This window comes from Gymnoscopelus braueri (assembly GCF_963280865.1).
Source record: "Gymnoscopelus braueri genome assembly, chromosome: 1".
Taxonomy (NCBI): domain Eukaryota; kingdom Metazoa; phylum Chordata; class Actinopteri; order Myctophiformes; family Myctophidae; genus Gymnoscopelus; species Gymnoscopelus braueri.
In genome coordinates this window covers 63,286,540-63,308,962 of record NC_137603.1, presented here as the reverse complement: position 1 = coordinate 63,308,962, position 22,423 = coordinate 63,286,540, and the positions used below count along the sequence as shown (strand labels likewise).

The 22,423-nt window shown below is 40.8% G+C and overlaps 1 protein-coding gene across 1 annotated transcript in view; it reads left to right on the top strand.

The window, feature by feature from the left end:
• Nucleotides 1–22,423, top strand: part of LOC308093094 (limbic system-associated membrane protein-like) — a gene marked incomplete at its 5' end in the record, with an annotated part of 155,329 nt that overhangs the window by 98,261 nt on the left and 34,645 nt on the right. Inside the window, 2 exons of the mRNA XM_080439306.1 lie at nt 7,470–7,614; nt 10,981–11,068. Of these exons, the coding sequence (XP_080295432.1) occupies nt 7,470–7,614; nt 10,981–11,068 (233 nt within the window). The remainder of the gene's footprint in view (nt 1–7,469; nt 7,615–10,980; nt 11,069–22,423) is intronic.

Below are 22,423 nucleotides of genomic sequence, written 5' to 3'. Positions count from 1 at the left end.
AAATGTTTGCCCTTTGATGGACAAAAAGCATGCGAAGCTGGTTGAATTTTGGCCACAGAAATGTTCTGTCTTGGCCACATTCAATCCGGTCTCTGTCATTTTAAATGTATTTGGGCCATTCAAAAATAGCAGATCTACAAGCTCATAATCTTGAACATTTTTGCAAATCTTTGAATATATAATATATTTTTTAAGTGAACATTTTTAACTAAAATCTTTGCTTCTGGGGATTCTACAAATGTCTTCTAAATTCTAACAGTTGTTTTTTTAAAGCTTATTTTGCTATAAAATCAGTGGTTCTCAAACTTTTTCATGTCAAGGGCCCCCAAAATGATATGTATTTGGCAGCGGACCCCCATCTCAAAATATTTTGTTCCAGGGACCCCCAGAAGCAAAGATTTGAGTTAAAATGTTTGCTTTAAATATACATATATATATCCAAAGATTTGCACAAAAATAGCAGATCTACAAGCTCATAGCCGCGCTATGAGCATGTATATCTGCACATTTTTAATAGCCAAAGTATGAAATAATAGTTAAAGTGGTTACAATCTAAAATGACAGATGCTTTCCCGGTCTTAATGGGTTAATGTTATAAGTTTTGAAAGTGAGTAGGGTTTTACACTCCTTTACTCCTTTTGGTAGTGCGTTCCACATTTTTGTTGCATAGCATGAGAACGAGGTCATTCCCTTGTTTGTGCCAAATCTGGGTTGAACATGATCAGTGGAGCTGCCTCTGGTGTTGTGATTGTGGACTGTGGATTTAAGTTTTTGAAGTATTTAGAAGGTACATGGGTATCCCAAGCTCTGTGTATATATCCTGAATAGACTTCAGTGACATATACACAGAGCTGAACCTCGTCTCGGCCACCTGCAGCAGGGTCTTCGGAAGCTGCCCGACTGCTTGACATACCTAGAGACAGTGTAATGAAATAATAACAAATACAAAAACGGAGCACAGAAATTACGCAAATAGGCTTTTTAATTGTGTAACACACATGGCCTACATATACAGTAATAACCTGAGAAAACGACAGGACTAATAGTATAATAGCCTAATTTAGTATCATTGTAGTATAATTGTAGTAACAGTAAACAAAGCCTACCTTATTTGGGCCTTCGCTGAGGTGTTGCAGTAGATGCAGGAGCATCTTCAACAAGTGCGTCATTGTCCAGGCCATGCTTGAGGACTTTATTAAGGACATGATCCTGGCAGTCAAGTCTGGTGTAGGTCTGAAGGGCTTTAACCATGTTCGATCAGCTGTCTCTTTGTCCTCCACTGGGAACATTTCTGTGGTCAGATTTGTCCCGATCAATCTGAAGTATTCCGCTACATAATGGCATGTGATCGCAAGATAACACATTTTCTGAAAAGCATCTGTCCACATGTCTGTTGACATTCCCACTATGCCTCCCCTTTTCAGATGTTTTTTTCAGCTGGTCTGTGAAGGCTTCTCTTTTCTCCTCAGCCAAGGCCCTACAGTGTGTGGCTATGGTGTTGGGGCTCGGAATAACGGAGCTCGCTTCATGGTGGATGTCCCCGTTCGCTTACTGTCGTAGCTCAGCACTGCTTTGCATTTGGTGCACTGGCCGTGAGTCAACGACCAATTTAAAACTCTGCCATGCTTTCACCTTCCATCCCTCCTTAGTAGGCAGAGTAAATTCACCTGTCGCAAGATTTCTTCTTTATTGCATCATCTTCTCAGTCTCCTTCTTCACTCTTACTGACTGTTTTTAACCTATAGCTGTACACGCCCCCCATCGGGGAAGTCAAATCATTTATTTGACCTCTGCACCCGTGCTGTCGCCACTGCTTTAGAGAGGAGTAAAGAAGAGACACACACACACGCACGCACGCACACACGCGCGCACACACACACACACACACACACACACACACACACACACACACACACACACACTTTTGCTCGCACACTCATTCTCAAATGCAAAGTCTTTGCGGCAAGGTGAATATGTGCCTGCATGCATATTCACCTTGCCGCAAAGACTTTACATTTGAGAATATAAAAGCAGCATTAACAATGTGCATCTGTTACAGGCTGCCGTTAGGATCTAACGACTCAGATGCTGCAATTAATTAGCTCGTTAATGAGGGTGATCATTATACACAAACAGAGTGGGAAAATGTGTTTTTCTCTAGGAGGTATAGGGGAGTTGGTCACAGTTGAAGCCAGTGAAATGCAAAGACCATACGGTACAGTAGGTGGGGTTTATCGCTCTCACATGCACACGTCTGCCGTGCAACAGCCCTATCGTAGCAGGTATTTAAATTGGTGCTTTGATCTTGCTAAGCCTTGTCCTGAGGGGAATCTGAATCCTTAACAGATATACATAGAACCTGCTATCTGGGCCGACACAGGAATGACCTGACATTGATTTGTTACAGCTTTAGATTTACTTCTATATCCTGCCATACCCCTCTCTCTCTCTCTCTCTCTCTCTCTCTCTCTCTCTCTCTCTCTCTCTCTCTCTCTCTCTCTCTCTCTCTCTCTCTCTCTCTCTCTCTCTCTCTCTCTCTCTCTCCCACACTTACATGTTAAAATGAGAAGCACCTTGGGCGAAAGGCAGGGATATTAAATTATTTTATTATTATTTCTCTCATGACTCCTGTCATGAGAGAAGGAAAGCTGGAAGGCGAGAGAGATGGCAGAGAGGGGAGAGAAGAGAGAGAGGGAGAGGAGAGAGAAGAGAGGGAGATGAGGAGAGGAGAGGGAGAGGAGGAGGAGAGGAGAGAGAATAGAGGGAGAGGAGATAGAAGAGAGGTAGAGGAGGAGAGGAGAGGAGAGGAGAGAGAGGAGAGGGAGAGGAGAGAGAAGAGAGGGAGAGGAGGAGGAGAGGAGATAGAAGAGAGGGAGAGGGGAGGATAGACAGATATAGGAGTTCAGGGCATGGGCTGATGTCTGGTAGACTGAGGCTACAGAGTGGCTGTTCTGCCAGGCTTGGCACATCTCCACGCACGCACGCACGCACGTACGCACGTACGCACGCACGCATACACATGCACATGCACATGCACATGCACATGCACATGCACATGCACATGCACATGCACATGCACATGCACATGCACATGCACATGCACATGCACATGCACATGCACATGCACATGCACATGCACACACAGACACACACACACACACACACACACGCACACACACACACACACACACACACACACACACACACACACACACACACACACACACACACACACACACACGCACACGCACACGCACACACATAGGGGGTTGATTTGTGAAGTGCAGATGCAAGGATAAAGGCGGAATTAACACAGAGACGAGAGGTCAACGAGAAAGAAACAGGAGTGTGAGAAAGACGATGGTGTTCGACAGACGTGTGGAGAGAGAGAGAGAGAGAGAGAGAGAGAGAGAGAGAGAGAGAGAGAGAGAGAGAGAGAGAGAGAGAGAGAGAGAGAGAGAGAGAGAGAGAGAGAGACGGGTGACATCAGGAGATATAATTATGGCACCAGCTGAAGTCTTAATTTTTGTACTCTCCTCCCCTCCCCTCCCCTCCCCTCCCCTCTCCTCCCCTCCCCTCCCCTCCCCTCCCCTCCCCTCCCCTCCCCTCCCCTCTCCTCTCTCTCTCTCCTCTCCTCTCCTCTACTTCAGTGACAGTGAATGTTGAACTGATTGTCTGGGTCAGAGTGACATCACCAGTTGATTGTGTGCTTCTATCAGTTTAGAACGGTCAATCTCGAGAATGAAGTCTCATTCTAGAAGGTGTCACGGCTGTGACAGTTGTGAGCTTGTAGATCTGCTATTAGCATTAACAAGATATTGTGACTAAATACTAACTATATTGGATCAATTGGAACACAGGTTCTTTGTTCCATTTCTTGAAAAGGAACGGTTTTAGACATAGAAAGGTTTCCACCCGACAGCGAAGTTATTTTTCACTCCATTTCCTCTTTTTTTTTTTTCTCTGTCCATCCTCTTCTTTCTTCTCCTCTGTCTATTCCCTCCTCTGCACCCCCCACATCTCTGTGATGAATACAGAGTCTGCTCTAAGAGTGAGCATATCCTGATGGATAAAGACAGCAGTATCCTCTCGTTTTCTTCCACTTGTTGTGCGCTCTCGGAAGCCCAGTGGTGTAAAGTAACTAAGTACATTTACTCAAGTATTGTACAATTTTGAGGTATTTTTGGGCGGTGAAACCGCCCCTATAAGTGAGGTTTGGAAAAATGTACAATTATCCTGCGCCGTGAAACCGCCCCTATAAGTGAGGTTTGGAAATTTGTACAATTATCCTGCACCGTGATTGGCCAATCACAGTCTATTCAGGACTGTGATTGGCCAGTGTCACATGACACATGTGCATAGCCCTATATAAGAAACCATAACTTGAGAAAAAACATAAATTTGTTTTTCTCAAGTTATGGTTTTGTCCATCATAAAGAGTGTTTCAATAAATGTATTTATCTTTTGTACATGATTGGTTGACTCCATTCAGTATTGTGATTAGCTAGCAAGACACCGCCCACTTCACACAGGGTGTGATTTTTTACTTTACTGGAGTATTTCCAATTATCAGTAGGCTACTTTTACTTCTATTCCACTACATCTCAGAGGCAAATAATATACTTTTACTCCACTTCAATTATTTGAAAACTTTAGTTACTAGTTACTTTGTGGATTTGGATTATTATTACAAAACATACATTAACCACTTCAGCCCTATATACATTTCGGCCATTTGAAAAAAGACGATCTACAAGCTCACAATGCGTTGCGATGCATTGTGAGCTTGTAGATCTGCTACTTTCAAAAGATTTGTATACATTTTATACATTTGAAAACTTGTGAAATGGGACATTCTGATTAATGAGTACTTTTACTTTTGGTACTTTTCCTTTACCAATTCCTTTGTACTTTTACTTAAGTAAATTTAGAATTTTGGACTTTTACTTGTAACAGAGTATATCTACATAGCAGTATATTGATACTTTTACTTCAGTATAAAAAAAAATCCACCACTGCTGAAGCCTAAACACGGAAAACACCTCGCCTGGTGCTGGCGACGCGACCGCTAAATGTAAATGTGAGAAGACGTGGGAATCAATGGGAATGATAGGAGGCGTAATGTGAGACGACAGCGGATGTGCCTCACATGTAAATTCACACCCTCCTCAGGGCCTTGGATGTGTTGCAGTGTTATGGAATGTGTTTAGAGAGGATAGATTACCCAGGCAGGCGCTGGGACTGAGGGTTGTTTTCTCTTTTCTTTTTTCTTTTCTTTTTCCTAGATCATCCACAAACATAGCAGTGCAGTGGCTCTGATATCTAATTTTCAATACTTTTACTTTTACTCCACTACAGAGGCAAATATTGTACTTTTACTCCACTACAATTATTTGAAAACTTTAGTCACTAGTTACTTTTCAGATACAAATTATGATATCATGAAACATACATTAACCACTTCAGCCCTATGTTCTATAGGCTATTTGAAAAGAGCAGATCTGCAAGCTCACAACAAGTCACGGTGCAACGCATTGTGCACTTGTAGATCTGCTATTTTAAAGCATTCTGGTACTTTTATTTTTGTTACTTTACATTTTGATGCCAATACTTTTGTACTTTTACTCAAGTAACATTTTGAACACAGGCCTTTTTACTTGTAACAGAGTATTTTTATATAGTGGTATTGATACTTTTACTTAAAGGTTTCATGACGTTCAGTTTTACCACACATTAAAAGTCTTTGTCATCGTCCTTCAAATGTGTATAGAAAGTTTTAACAAAAAATTCCACTCCATTGATCCATGGCAGGTGTTTTTCTCTCACATTTCTAAAGCCTTTTCAACTGCAATGAAAAAAGAAATCTTTGCCTGCGGGTGTCGCTGGTGAGGGATTTTGCCTGTCAATCATCGCCTCTGCTCCGCCCCCCCCCCCCCCCCCCAAATTATTCAGAAAACCCCAGACCACAGAAAATCCACTGAATGTTCAAAGTTCAGATTTTTTGGGTGTAATTGAGGTAAAACCCCCCAAATTTTTTTTTAAAAATGTGAAAATGAATGTCATAGAACCTTTAAAGAGGTGGTGCCATGGTTTTGCACTTTTTCTGTTTTTCATGTGTCTATGAGGTTGATAGAACTTCATTAAGCCCCCTGGTGGTGTTTTGATGGTGTTTTATGTCTTCTCTGACTATTTTGAGTTTCTACCTGGAGGCTGAAACCTTGAGGGTCAAACGTGCCAATAGAAAAACAGCGCTTTAGTGAGATAGTAAAAACATATACCCTCCCCCTCATTATCATAACACAACAGGTGTGGGCATGAGGAGGAGGAGGGACTAGGACAGGTGGGTGGTGTTAAGGTGGTGGAGGAGGTGCTAAGGTGAGAACCAGGTATACTTAATGAACTGGAGGCGTGTCCACATAAAAACATAATTTTAACAATTTCTCTACACTTTTTAAAAAAAAATCTTCCTCCTAGTATAACCATAATACCTGATGATTATGTTTTAGGGAGGGGGGGGGGGATCACTGAAAATCACGGCACCGCGTCTTTCCACCACTGCTAGTCTGATCTGACCTGTCATGTCACGTTCAGAACTTGACAACGTTGTTTCTGTCGTCTCTCCTATAGTGGAATTTACTTCAAACTAATAGACGAACAAAAAGGGTCTGAGCCGACCTCAGGTTATAGGAGGAAAGCTGGTCACCAACGGCCAGATGTGGCTGAGAGGAGATGAGATGAGACGACACACATCTGCTCCCCTCTCCCCCCATGGGAAGGGGGGCAGGGGGGCTTTGTTGTGTCTGACAAAACCAGTGGTGGAAAAAGTACTCAGATATTTTACTTAAGTAAAAGTATCAATACTACAATATAGAAATACTCCGTTACAAGTAAAAGTCCAGAATTCAAAATGTACTTGAGTAAAAATACAAAAGTATTGGTATCAAAATGTACTTAAAGTACCCAACGTAAAAGTACTAAAATGTTTGAAAATAGCAGATCTACAATCTCACAACGTGTCGCGATGCGACGCATTGTGAGCTTGTAGACCGGCTATTTTCAAATAGCCTATGTATAAAATAGGGCTGAAGTGGTTAATGTATGTTTTAATAATTTATATCCGCAAAGTAACCAGTAACTAAAGTTTTCAATTAATTGTAGTGGAGTAAAAGTACAATATTTGCCTCTGAGATGTAGTGGAGTAGAAGTAAAATTGTCTGGTTTTCCAGGCTACTTCCATCACTGTGCAAATTGCTTTGCCAGTTGTTTTAGCAAATTATTGTTTTCAAACCCTCGACTTGCCGTACACCAAACTGTTTGCGATCACCTAAGCTACAATTTCCCCCGTTTGACATCTCCAAATGAACTCCCAATGAGATATAAAAGTGACCTTTTTTTTTACGCCTTTCTCTTTGTCCTCTGATGATGAGAATAACAGTGAGTGTTCCTCATCTCTGTCTCTGTGTCCACAGGTGTTATGTGGATGACAAAGTGTCCAAGGTGGCCTGGCTCAATCGATCCAACATCATCTTCACTGGTCAGGACAAGTGGTCCCTGGACCCCCGAGTAGACCTGGTGACTAAAGGACAGCTGGAGTACAGCCTGCGCATACAGAAGGTACTATACTAGCCTACAGCATCACATTATAGAGAACAATGTACAGTTGGTGCTGCATCTTTAGACGTTTGTGTCTCCACTGTGCGATGTAATGTGTTCGTAGCCGTTCTGTAGCACTGCTTGTTTTAACCCATTAAGACCGGGAACGCATCTGTGTCATTGTTATATTTGAAAAATCGTGGAAAATATGTGCAAATCTTTGAATATGTATATACATTTTTAACTAAAATCTTTGCTTCTGGGGGTCCCTGGAACAAAATATTTTGGGGGGATCGCGGCCAAATACAAATAATTTTGGGTGGTCCTTGACATGAAAAAGTTTGAGAACCACTGATATTATAGCAACATAAGTAATAATAGTAATTAAAAAAAACTACAGGATTTAGAAGACATTTGTAGAATCCCCAGAAGCAAAGATTTTAGTTAAAAAATTTCGCTTTAGAAATATATATATTCAATGATTTGCGTTTATTTTTTATTTATTTTTTTTATAGCAGATCTACAAGCTCATAGAGCGGCACTCGGTGCCGCGCAATGAGCTTGCATATCTGCTATTTTTAAATAGCCAAAGAAATCTAAAAATGACATAGATGCGTTACCGGATTGAATGGGTTAACCCATTAAGACCGGGAACGCATACTGTGTATTTTTTTCTTTTTTGGACGGTGAAACCGCCCCTATATGTGAGGTTTGGATATTTGTACAACAAATCCTGCGCTGTGATTGGCCAAAAATGTACCCCGCCTAACCCTGCACCGTGATTGGCCAATCACAGTCTATTCAGGACTGTGATTGGCCAGTGTCACATGACACATGTGCATAGCCCTATATAAGAAACCATAACTTAAAAAAAACAATAAATTAGTTTTTTTAAAGTTATGGTTTCTTCCCACACTTCTTCACTTATTTTTTGTACATGATTGGTTGACTCCATTCAGTATTGTGATTAGCTAGCAAGACACCGCCCACTTCACACAGGGTGTGATGCTTTTGCTATAACTATCATTTTATACTTTGGGCTATTCAAAAATGTAAAAACGTGCTTGTAGATCTACTATTTTTGAAAACTTTTGAACATTTTGTGCAAATCTTTGAATACTTATAACATTTTTAACTCAAATCTTTGCTTCTGGATGTCCCTGGAACAAAATATTTTACAAATGTTTCACGTAAAAAATAAATAAATAGCAGATCTACTGAACAAGCTGATAGCGCGGCACTCTGTGTCGCGCTATGAGCTTGTAGATCTGCTATTTTTGAATAGCCAAATAAATCTAAAATGACACCCATGACAGATGTGTTCCCGGTCTAAATGGGTTAAATATAGGCGATAGAAGATGTGGGAGTGTTGTAAAGATGATGATGATTATGATAATATCTATCAATATTCATGAGAATTATGACTGCTAGAACAAGGACTTGAATAGCCTTTTGCTCAGATTTGAAAGGTAAGTACAGTGAAATAAAAGACCCTACAATAACTTCAGTGAAATAAAAGGCATCACATTAAATGAATTATGATATAAGGGACATTATGCTAATTGCTAAATGCTTGAATGTCTTCCGAGAAGCAAAATTATGCAGCAACCCCAATTAGACAGAACGCTAAACTCAATTCACAGAGAACATGAGAGTCTGGATGTATGCTTCAAGCTCCAAAATATGTATTATAGACTCAAGGTGCATGTAGTTGTGAAAACGGAGTGAAACTGGAAAGACAACGTACAGTACAAATGAATTGTATTGTATTATTAAGTATTAAATAAGCAAGAATATAATGTAAGGCTTAATATAACTGTGAGGTAAGCATTAAGTGCACACACATTGTCCAATCCCATGCTACAATAATCTATAAACACTCAAACCAATGAATATTTATTAGCTGCATAATGCACAGCTCTAATGTTACGCAATCACTTAAATGGCCAACATGACTGTGTTAAATCTTAGCATAAACAATACAACCAAAATCACTTTCACATAAGTTTAACTAATACAGGTCTATGAAGCTGAGTATTAAAGATTTCAAACTTACAGACAATGTTGGAACGACAGCAGAATTACAGCAGATTAGCTTTAAATGCTCTGGTTTTACACAGTTGACTGAAATCTAGCCTTTTGTGACGCGTCATCCCAAAGCCTAGACCACTTGTGCAAGGACGTGCTGGGATTGGCCAGTAGCCACTTTGAGTGGCAGTTGGGGCAAATGCTCTCGCCAAAACATGATTTACGATTTCTGTCTGTATCGGTGCATAACTTGAACGGCGCTGAGTCGGCTCAAGCTAACTTCGGCACACCTCCGTTGCGGTCAAAAACTATACTTTATCGGCCCCAAAAATTGTCTGCAGGTGTTGTAGGCGAGAGGCAGTTCCGTGTGCGCCACAGAAGCAGGGCGTGGTTATAGCACAAGCGATATAGGCTCTGGTATGGGTGCATCCACACATGTACGTCAAGTTGACGCTACGGTCCGCTACGGTCGCAAGCCCTTGTTCCGGTTCCGGCCATTTTTGGCCGTTACTCAATGAAAACCGGAACCCGGATATTCTTTTCAGACGGACGTCGGGACGGAATTTCCGGTTTTAAACTTAACATGGGAGTGATGGGACTTCCGTACGACAACTTGACGTACATGTGTGGATGCACCCTCTGTCGCTTTTGTGACAATGTTATTTTCCCTTCCTGTTTCCTGTCTGGAATGGGAGTTGCCTCATGGGCTGTACCATTTTACGGGGGTGCTCTAGGGGGTGCCAAACAACACACCAGCTCTACCATTACACAGATATACTGTTCGGGTGACAAATGACATGAAAGGATAAACTGTAGCTCAGTGGCTCTCAAACTTTTTCATATCAAGGACCCCCACATTGACACATATTGGCCCGCGGACCCCCATCTGAAAATATATGCCAAGAACCCCCATAAGAGAAGATTTTTACGGCTCTAGCAGGGATTTTCAACCATTTTAATTTCAAGGACCCCCAGTTTGACATGCATTAGGCTACGGACCCCCATTTAATGGCATTTCTATCTCTGCAACCCCAATTTATATTGTAAAATCAATGTTAATGTAACTCTGAGAGTGTACACTCTGTGAGTTACAGACCCAAAAGGGTCAATTTATTTGGTTCCTATTATCATTTAGCTGGGGACCCCTTGTAAGTCCCTCAAGGACCCCTGGGGGTCCCCGGACCCCACTTTGAGAACCAACGCTGTAGCTGACCGGTGGGTAGAAAATAAATGATGACACCACAACATCATTCAAACCAAAATGACAATTAAGGTATACTGATATGATATATTAGAAGATACATATGATTTCTCTCCTCTCCTCTCCTCTCCTCTCCTCTCCTCTCTGTATTTCTATAGGTGAATGTATATGATGAAGGCTCCTACACATGTACCATACAGACCAAACAGCATCCTAAGACCTCACAGGTCTACCTCGTTGTACAAGGTAATGTCTACCTCACTGATTCTCAACCTTTTTCATTTCAAGGACCCCCAGTTTGATATGCAATAGGCCACAGGGGTGGTCTATTTAACTGTGTTCATTTAACTCTGAGACGGTATAAATGGAACCAAATAGACTTCATATTAACTTTTACATTAGCCTGATTAAGAAAATGATTAAATACATGTAATTGTGGCCTGTAGGATGTGTATAAAACGACAGGGGGACAAGTAGTTCAGCTTCATGCTGATTTGTCATTAGCATACATGAGGCATTAGCCAGTTCAAAGCAAGGGCCCAGTATCCGCCTTTGACATTGGTTTTACCCCTGCTGGTGTCAGAAGAAATAACTCTCAATGCAAGCGGATGGGTTTTTGCCGAACTTTAGACTTGATTTTATTACCAGTAATTAACATTGATTATTATTATTAACATTGTCATAAATACTATATGCTTCCAGTCGCTAGTTTAAAGTCTTCTTTCAATCACCATGATATGCGTTTTGGTAAATTATGGTCCCATTTATTTTAAAATTGACGATAAAGTAGGGTATGCTCTAGGAGGGGCGGGATGATTTGATTGACAAGCTACACAACTAATAGCATTCATTCCCCGCTCTTGATTTACAAGCTTCCCAACCAATAGAATTCATTTCAGGTTACCCAGGATATGACGCGATATGACACGATATAGAAAGATGGCGGATTTGAAATTGTTGAAAATAGGCTTCTGTAGAAACCAATGGGGTCACTCTGTCCATTCTTTTTACAGTCTATGGTTCAAATAGATAGTGGTGTTGTTGTTGCAAAAATGTCTCTGTGCAAATCTAATCTTGTAGCATTTAACCCATTCAAACCGGGAACGCATCTCTGTTTTTAGATTAGATTAGATTTCTTCGGGCTATTCAAAAATAACAGATATACAAGCTCATTGCGCGGCAACGAGTGCCGCGCTATGAGCTTGTAGATCTGCGTTTTCTTTTTTAAATAGTGGAACATTTGTGTAAATCTTTGAATATGTATATTTTTAAAGCGAACATTTTCAATGTTCTGGGGATTCTACAAATGTCTTCTAAATCCTTAAACTTGAAAAAGCTATACTATCAGTGGTTCTCAAAAATGATATGTATTTGGCCGTGGACCCCCATCTCAAAATAATTTGTTCCAGGGACCCCCAGAAGTTGTAACAGAGTTAAAAAATACATATATTCAAAGATTTGCCCAAATTTGGACGATTTTTCAAAAATAGCAGATCTACAAGCTCATAGCACGGCACTCTGTGCCACGCTATGAGCTTGTAGATCTGCTATTTTTGAATGGCCAAATAAATATTAAAATGACACAAATGCGTTCCTGGTCTTAAAGGGGTAAGCCCCCTTCAAATGACATTGCAGTGTCCTACACGTGATCAGCAATAGCTCAAATGGAAGTAGAGAGTTGGAGAATAAACAAACTTTTCCAGCACCAACAGAACAGAACATGGAGTACAGGGGGTTTAGTGCCAGAAACAAACCTGGCGAAAGCCCAAAACATTAAACCTGGGAGTCCCATCTGAATACGTGCATTGCACCATGCTTCACTTTATTTACTAGGCTGTGGTATTCATTTAATGTAGTGTTTTAGTGTTGTGGGAACTGGGGGATGTGTGCTGTGACCCAGCACCATGAAACTTTCTTTACACAGACAGGATAAAATACCCAAGAGATCAGCACAGCACACAGAGACACTGCCACGCTGTCACTGTCAGTGTAATTAAAGGTGCAGCAAATATTGTTTAAAACAAAATGTTTGTTTAAGTTTAAGTTTAAAGCTCTATATTGTGTTAGTAATCATTGCAGAGTTTGTTCAGTAACAGGTCTCCCTGTCTCTCCAGCGTTTTAGTAAACAAAAAATTAATGTTCAGGGAGGTTACACATTTCATCCAATCAGGAGGAAGAACCCCAAAGATAATTTATCAGCTTGTGTTCCAGGTACAATTGTGTGTGTGTGTGTGTGTGTGTGTGTGTGTGTGTGTGTGTGTGTGTGTGTGTGTGTGTGTGTGCGTGCGTGCGTGCGTGCGTGCGTGCGTGCGTGCGTGCGTGCCTGTGATTAACATCAATGACTGCTATGGGAATATAGATTTAAAACAAAACAAAAATAAAGATAACCAGCAGCACCTTTAAGCCATTATAAACACTACAGATGTAGCTAAATATGTGAATAGATGTAAATAGTTCACACAAATAGAACACTGTGTTGTTGTGCAGTTAAACATAAAGGAATAATTTCTCATGGCAAAAAAAGAGAACAAGTTTCAATCCGTATTTGAAACTTAAAATAGTTTCTACAAACCCCAAAGTTAAATCTGGTTATTGGTTATTACCACCACCTGCTAGAACAGAAGTGATTGTGTTGTAGACAGACTGTAGGCCTATTATAATTCCCAGCAGATTCATTCTGGCGCTGCAGTTGGGAAAGGTTTATAGAGTCTGTTAGACTTCACTTGTTCGCCTGTTTGTAATGCAGACACAGGGGGACAATTGTTAAGATGCCTTAATGTGAATGGACGTTTACCCTGAAATGCCCTTGCTTGGGAGCATACATTAACTACAATGGCCAGCATATATTGTCCGAAATTGCTGACATTAATTCAAAACCTTTGGCAATAGATCAATACTGATTTGAATCAGCTGACCAAGCGCTACAATCACACTGGTAAAAGAAAGGAAGTAAAGGGTAAAGATATGTAAATGGGGAGAATTCAGGCTGGTGTAAATGTAGACCATCTGTACTGTACATAATACATATACTGTATATGAACACTGTGGGGTCGATGGTATTGATACATCTCTAGAAGGCTCTCCATATCTGGCACCTAGCCAACGCCCCAACATGGACGCTTGTGATCAAATGCACAGAAAAAAACAACAAAACATGCTCATGTGCACATAGCAGTATACGTATACAGTATGTAATGTATACAGTGGAACGTTTTCAGGCCCTTTCAAGTTTCCCACAGTTTGTTGTTTAAGACTATATTTTTCACATCAATCTACACACACTACTCCACAATGACAAGGAAAAAACTGGTTTTGAAAGTATTTAGTAAATCTATTGAAATAGAACAAAGACCGAAATAAGCTATATGTGATGGTGGCCAACTAGGTCACATTTGATTTCCCAGTTATACAAAAAAATGGCCCTTGAGTTGTGATATCTTTTCTTAGCCTTACTGGGTTCACAGCAATAATACTTTGAATTACACCGACACACACACACACACACACACACACACACACAACTTGGACTAACTTAGGTCCAAAGCTTCTCAAGCTGATGAATACAAACGTCCTCCTAGTAGTCAAACTTCACGCCTTGTCTTCGAAAGGTTGGAGCTGCGTGGGGAGGCAGTCAGGCTGAGGGAAGAGACAAAGAATTAAAGCAGGCCAGTAGAGGAACAGGTTCTCAAACTGCTCTGGAGATTTGTCAACTGATCTAGTACTGAAAGCACAGACGTGTGCAATAGCTGTAGGAATTTAATCACTGAGCACGGCTTGAGTGTCCTAATAGGGTGGGCAAACATCAAAGTCAAACCAGCGGTCGAATCACACAGTCGACTTCCCACACAAGAGCCCCATGCAGCCTGGGGGCCACACACACTTCAATGGCATGGCGAGTGTTCATGTTCAATCTAAATGAAATGAACGGTGTAAAACTGGCCTTTATTTAGGAAACCTGTCATGTGTGGTGAACCTGCTGCCACTTGGTGGTACATGAGAGTCCACTGCTTTATCATCCACTGCACCATTTTACTTTGTCTGATCCTGTTGTTTTGTCCAATTATGGTCCCTGTTCCTTTCTTCTTCTTTTCTTCTTTTTTTCTTATATTTTTTGGGGCTTTTTCTGCCTTTTTTATAGGAACTGTAGACTGACAGGAAATGGGGAGAGAGATGGGGGGGGGGGTGACACGCAGCAAAGGTTGTCGGGATCGGGAGTCAATCCCGCGACACGCTGTCAGGTTGGATTACCAGCCTATAGGGGCCCAATTCATGCGCGAAGTTGCTAAACACACTAATATCTGATTTAGGACTAGGCAAGAGGCGTTCCCCCGCAAAAGTTGGTATTCTGGGGCAGCTCCCTTACCCACTAAACACCTGTGCTACCCCTTACATTATGCATAGGTGTGGTTTGGGCATTACAATGATAAAACCAATCACTGTGCCAGAAGCCATTGCCTTTAAGAGAAGACTGCGCTAGCCGTCATCCCCAATCCAATATATGCTCTCCTATCTCCCTGTCTGCACTGTTGACTGGTCTGATTATTATAAGCCACATTGGGCTTGTTTTCCTGCCTGGTCCAATTGGTCACGTATTTGTCGGGCGTTGGGTTGGGCTGGGCTAGGCAACAAAATACAACTTTTTTATTTCTATTTTATCCAAATACATTTTTATATTCATTCATATTGTGTTCACAATAAGCAACTTGTCATATTAGTCAGATCCAGAATAGTATATGAAAGCCATTTAAAACATTTATACTATTGGAATCTTACACATCTGCTCCCAAATAATTAATTAGGCCTACATCATGTTGCGCTGTGAGCAGCGAGACGAGAACGCTCCTCCAGCTGGCCGGGCCATATGGCTATAAATTGGCCAGTTTCAGGAAAGGTCGACAGCTTGGAGATCTGTTATTTTGGGCACATAAACAATGAGACGCAACGGAGTATACAACACTAAGCATTTTGGAAACCAAATGTAAGGTCTGTAACATTACATTACGTGGTCAACAACATAGACATTTAACTTGCTTGTCAGTGGTTCTCAACCTGTAGGTCGCGACCACAACGGAGCTCCCAACGCCTCGCGAGTCGGATAAGGATAAGGATAATTCCTTTTAACAGGACGTTCATGAAAGTCCTTGCAGGCTTGTTTCCAATGAGGGCCTGTGAGCAATTAGGGGTTAAGAGTCTTGCTCAGGGACAAATTTCATTTCATCGACTCATATGCTGGCGTGGCCTGGAATGGTACCTGGGGCAACCAGGGCCTCTGGCTCCCTAGGCGGGCTCACTAACCACTCAGCTATGGCCGCCCCACTAGTCCCCCCACCAGTCAAACAAAATGGGGGGGGTCCCCAGTTCAAATATGGTTATTTTGGGGGGTCGATGGCCTGAAAAGATTGAGAACCCCTGCTTTAATGCAGTAAACATGAACGTAGCGTTGGGGGATATAATAATAATATAATATATATAATATATAATACAATATTCACCGCAGCTGGGTTTAACGAGACAGCAGCGCAAAATGAAAATGCGATGTTTCCTAAACGTGCTGTCACAGATGATCCGATCATCTTATAAAAAATGTAAGTATATGCCAAGATAACTGAGACTATATAGCTGATGCTGAGTTAAACATATTTGTTTAATTTCGATGTTTTTATATTTAAACTTTATGATGAACACAGCAGCTTTTTTTGTTGTTGTCTTTTTCTTCTTTTGAGCAGTTTTGGTGTTTTCTTTATTTCTTTATTTGCACCACTGCTCGCCTTGGACACTTGTTTTATTTTGTATTGTTATTATTGAACTTTGAATCCTGTTGTTTAATGACTTCTCCCATGAAGGAAAGGATTCCAAATAAGCCTGACATTCTAACTCACTCTGACTTTATTTTCAGGGATATAAAAGGGACTGGGGATGGGTTAGAGGAGATGAGTGTTAAAGTAAAACTAATGTTTTGATTTGATTGTGAAGTGAATGTTTGGACCTGCAGGAAGAGTAGCCTTCATTGTGGTGAGGACTAATGGGGATCCGTAATAAACAATAAACATTACCCATTAGAAGACCTGGACACTGTCATACCCATTAAAAAACCCAGGACAGTGTCAAACCCATTAACCCATTTTGGGCGGGAACCCCTTTTTGTAACTATACCTTTCAGGCCGGGAACCCCTTTTGGGTTCCTATTGCTATGTACAGTAGCCTATATAGCAACATAATGTTTTGGTAATTTTTGAATAAATATTTGAAGTTTTTCAGAAAACTTAGGTCAGGATTTAGAAGGCGTTTTTAGAATCGGCCTCCGGTCTAAATGGGTTAAAAGACCGAGGACACTGTCATATCCATTAAAAGACCGAGGACAGTGTCATATCCATTAGAAGAGGAAGACGGGGTAACAATGATGCCACAGACATTGATTTAATGGTTTTATCTAATGTTTTGTTTGTTTGTTTATCACACTGAGCAGAAGCTAAGGCACTAGGTTTCGCCCACACAGCATGGAGTTCAGCAGAGGAGTTAAAGGAGGCTACAATGATATAAGAGCAGAGAATGGGACTTATGGGGCAGTAGGAAGAAAGCAACAGAATCGATGTTTGGCTCTAACTGTCACATTATCAGTGACACATGAGAGTACTGACACAAACTCAGGGAGTTAAGTGGGACATTACAACGATCAAGCGCCGCATAATCGGACACAATGGATTGTGGGAGAAAAAGAGGCAATTTGCTGCCACAGAGCCCACAGCGGAAACATCAATTCCCATATGACATGAATGGTTTTCAATGGATCATATCTTTAGTTCATAACCAGATGAAAAGACAGGGTTTGCCTGAATACACTGCTGTTTATAAAATGATACCCGGACAGAATATATCAGTTTGGACAGAATATATCAGTTTGGCTGATATATTGGCCATTATTGCCTATTATTTGACTTTTTCTGATGATCAGTATCAGCAATTGTGCAGCAGATGTGTCCAGATTTTTAACCACTTTCAACCTTGCGTCCCTAGTTTGGGTATATGTCATCATCGGCAATTGTTTTATAATTTGAATAAGGCTCAAGTGGTTAAATAAAATGCATTTAATAAAAAAACATTGGTAATCAGTGGTCTAGGAGCTTGTAGACCTGCTATTTTTAAGTATATATCAATCACAGCAATTCAGATGTACACAGGCATTTGGTCCATGAGTGTCATTTGGCATTGTATGTCCATGGCCTCCTGGCCGTAGCTGTGGAGAAAACCAGTCCTATGTGAGATGGCCTGCTGCTGGTTCAGCCAATGAATGAGCACACAACCTCTAATGTTCTGCACTGTGGAACACAGCTCAAGGACCTGAGATTTAGTCATCCCCAGTGGTGTAAAGTAACTAAATACATTTACTCAGTACTGTACTTAAGTACACATTTTAGGTACTTTTACTTTACTGGAGTGTTTCCAATCGTCTATACTTTTACTCCTACTCCACTATATATCAGAGGCAAATATTGCACTTTTACTCCACTACAATTATTTGAAAACTCTAATTACTACTTTGCAGATATACATTATTACATTTTATTAAACGGCTTGGTTGAATGCTCGATTCTGATTGGTCAGTCATCGGTCATTATTTCTGGATAATGACCGATGATAATGACCGGTGAGACCGACGAGGACACTGTGTAATCAGAGACTCAGAACACCTGCTCATATCAACCTGCGCTGCTTGGTTTTATGCTTTATCCAACATGACAGCCATGTAAACAAACAACCAATGTCATTTACAACTAAACGTTGCTCTCAAGAATGTTTTTGAAAACATTTGAAGTGAGAAATAGACGATGCAATAACCGAAAAGTGATTCTATTTGATCCACTGCACTTCCTTGTTTATCGTGGCTCAACAACGGGGGAAATACCAAAACGCTCGCCCCAAAACACAGTCGCCCCGGGGCAAATCCGGCGGTATTACAGGCAAATCGGCAGTATATAGAATGGGGGGCGAGTGTGTTTTGGGGCAAGTTTTTATTTATTTTGTCATTTGTTTTCCGAGGCGAACTTGTCCGCTCAGCCCAATACTTATGAATACTTTCATTGCCGTAAGCAAGGAAATACTTCGTTTTGTTGTTACTTTTGGGTAAATTTATTTACGTATTTATTAAGTAGCCGTGTAATAAGCGGGCTTCGCTGGGCCTCGGTGGTTAATCGCCCTGTCGGGTTTTAAATTTCAATAATGACTACCTCCCCATGCATTATCCCTTGCATAAATCATACATCAACCACTTTAGCCCTATTTTATACCTATAGGCTATTTGAAAATAGCCGATCTACAAACTCACAACGCGTCGCGACGCGTTGTGAGCTTGTATATCTGCTATTTTCAAACATTTTAGTACTTTTACTTTTGGTGCTTTAAAGGGATATTTCACTTTAAAAAAACTTTTGCTAATTTTATCGTCTACTCAGGCTTTTGTGAGCCCCCCAGACCGTTTTTAAGTTGCTTGATTCATTATTTAGATATTTGATATACATTTTATCAGACACGCCCCCTTCCTATACAAACCCATTATAACTTCAAACTTCATTTTTAACCTGTTAGATTCGTCAAAAACACCCGTCCTTGGTTCTGCTGACTCACCCTGCCCTACTAATACGCGAGGGGGCCGTGTTTTTTCGATAACTTTTTTCATTTATTTTTTATATTTTTTGGGGAAAATGAAAAAAATTAAATACATTAAAAAAATTAAATAAAATAAATGAAAAAAGTAAAGTAAAGTAAATTTTGAATTCTGGACTTTTACTAGAAACAGAGTATTTTTATATTGCGGTATTGGTACTTTTACTTAAGTAAAGAATTTGAGTACTTTTCCCACCACCCACACACACACACACACACACACACACACACACACACACACACACACACACACACACACACACACACACACACACACACACACACACACACACACACACACACACACACACACACACACACACACACGCACACACCTTCTCGCTTCCCACATGTTCCTGTCTGACTTTGTCTCTAATAAGAAACTGTCCCTTGTGTTTAGTTTTCCATTAACACTCATCTCCTCTAACGCTTCCCCAGTCCCTTTTATATCCCTGAAAATAAAGTCAGAGTGAGTTAGAATGTCAGGCAGTGATGTCTGGGGGAAGCTCTGATTAAAGCTCACTGAATGCCAGGATGAGCAACAACCTGTCCTCCTCGTGGTGCCTTCAGTGTAAACAACACACACACACACACACACATGCACACACACGCGCACACACGCACACACACCCGTTCTTTTCTCCCCAATTTAGTCATTATGTCAATTCATTCCTCCCCACACACGTTTGTGTTGTCACTGCTGTTGTATCCTACTGACTCACCTGCCAGTGAGGAGCCCCCATCGGGAGGACGTGATTGATTGATTGATTGAATCTTGTATTATGCATAATGTAAAAACAGCACAAGTACAGTTAATGACATTTTGACTAAAAGGTCCGTCCAAATAAATTCTTGCGGTCTTGTTTCCATTGATAAATAACACCCTCCCCGCCCAGCTGTTTCCCTCCCCCGAACACGGACCAATAGTGTTTGTATAGATGCTCGAAAACGCCGAATGCACAGCGGTGGATTAAAACTCACAACCTCTGTGTTTTTTTTTTTTTTTTTAAGCAATATATATATTTTTTTAAAAGCAATTTTTGCTACCTTTGAAAAATGTGGTGGTTAAGTGGTTATATGTTTCTGTGGGCTTTATATATATTGCACCAATGCAAAGTATAAACAAGTGCTTGTGACTAATAACCCCATTGGATCCATTGGAACAATTTCCTGAAAAGTAATTGTTTTGGAAATACATGGTTTCAACCCGACAGCGACGATAACAAAGTAAAAGAAAAGGTTCCAGACCTCTCTCCTTTAATCTTCTTAACCCATTAACACCGGGAACGCATCTGTGTAACCAGTTAAACCATTAGTTTTATACTTTGGGCTATTCAAAAATAGCTGATATACAAGCTCATAGCGCGGCACCGAGTGCCGTGCTATGAGCTTGTAGATCTGCTATTTTTGAAAATGTGTGAAAATCTTTGAATATGTATATTTTTAAACATTCTAAACTCAAATCTGTGCTTCTGGGGGGTCCCTGGAACAACATATTTTGAGATGGTGGTCCGCGGCCAAATCATATCATTTTGGGGGTCCTTGACATGAAAAGATCATGAAGAGATCCACTGATTATAGCAAGTTTTTTCAAAAAACTGTCGGGATTTAGAAGACATTGTAGAATCCCCCAGAAGCAAAGATTTGAGTTACAAATGTTCAGCTTTAAAAAATATATATATATATATTCAAAGATTTGAACACGTTTTTTCAAAAAAAGAAGATCTGCAAGCTCGTAGCGCGACACTTGGTGCCGCGCTACGAGCTTGTAGATCTGCTATTTTTGAATAGCCAAAAAATTACACAGATTGAATAGCCAAAAAATTACACAGATTCTTCCCCCGGTCTTAAAGGGTTAATGGCCGGTGGAGCAGGTGCCCTCATGCATTTAAATGGGGACATCATCCCAACGGCCTGGCGTCACACATGGCAGGCCGGGGCCATCGACGGAGCTTGCAGGTGAGACGGTCTGGTCGTATTTCACCAGGCTAAGCGGGCGCGACTCCGCAGCCATTAACCTATTCAATCCGGGAACGCATACTGTGTAATAATAATTTTTGTTCTTTTTAGAGCTATAACAATTATTTTATACTTTGGGCTATTCAAAAATAGCAGATCTGCACGCTCAGCTACGAGCTTGTAGATCTGCTATTTATTCATTTTTTATCAAATCTTTTTTTTTAAAAGCTAACATTTGTAACTCAAATCTTTGCTTCATGGGGGTCCCTGGAACAGATGGGGGTCCATGGCCTAATACATTATCTAAAAATGATTTCTAAATCCTAACAGTATGTTGCTATATCCGTGGTGTTCCAACTTTTCCATGTCAAGGACCCCAAAAATGATACGTATTGGGCCGTGGAACCCCATCTAAAAATATGTTGTTCCAGGGACTCCAAGAAGCAAAGATTTGAGTTACAAATGTTCGCATATATATATAAATATTTCAAAGATTTGCACAAATATTCCACGATTAAAAAAAAAATAGCAGATCTACAAGCTCATAGCGCGGCACTCACGAAATGAGCTTGTATATCTGCTATTTTTAAATAGCCCAAAGACATCTTAAAATGACACAGATGCGTTCCCAGTTTTAATGGGTTAATCCATTCATACATACATAGCGTATATGGTAGAGATGATGTCCTCTCTGTCCTTGCTCTACTCCTCAACACTCTCATCTCTGATATAAGGAGGAACATCACTTCTGCCCTCCCTTCAACCCCTGTGTCCGCCCTCCTCTCCACGCTCTGTCATCCAGACCCGTCAAAGCAGATAGACTAGTGGCTTTATGGCTGATAGAAACGGCTGTGAGGTGGGATTGAGGAACGGGGTTAAAAACTCTTTGTCTTTTAGATACGGTGATATGACTATACTTAAAGTACCAAAAGTAAAAGTACTAAAATGTTTGAAAATAGCAGATCTAAAAGCTCACTCTTG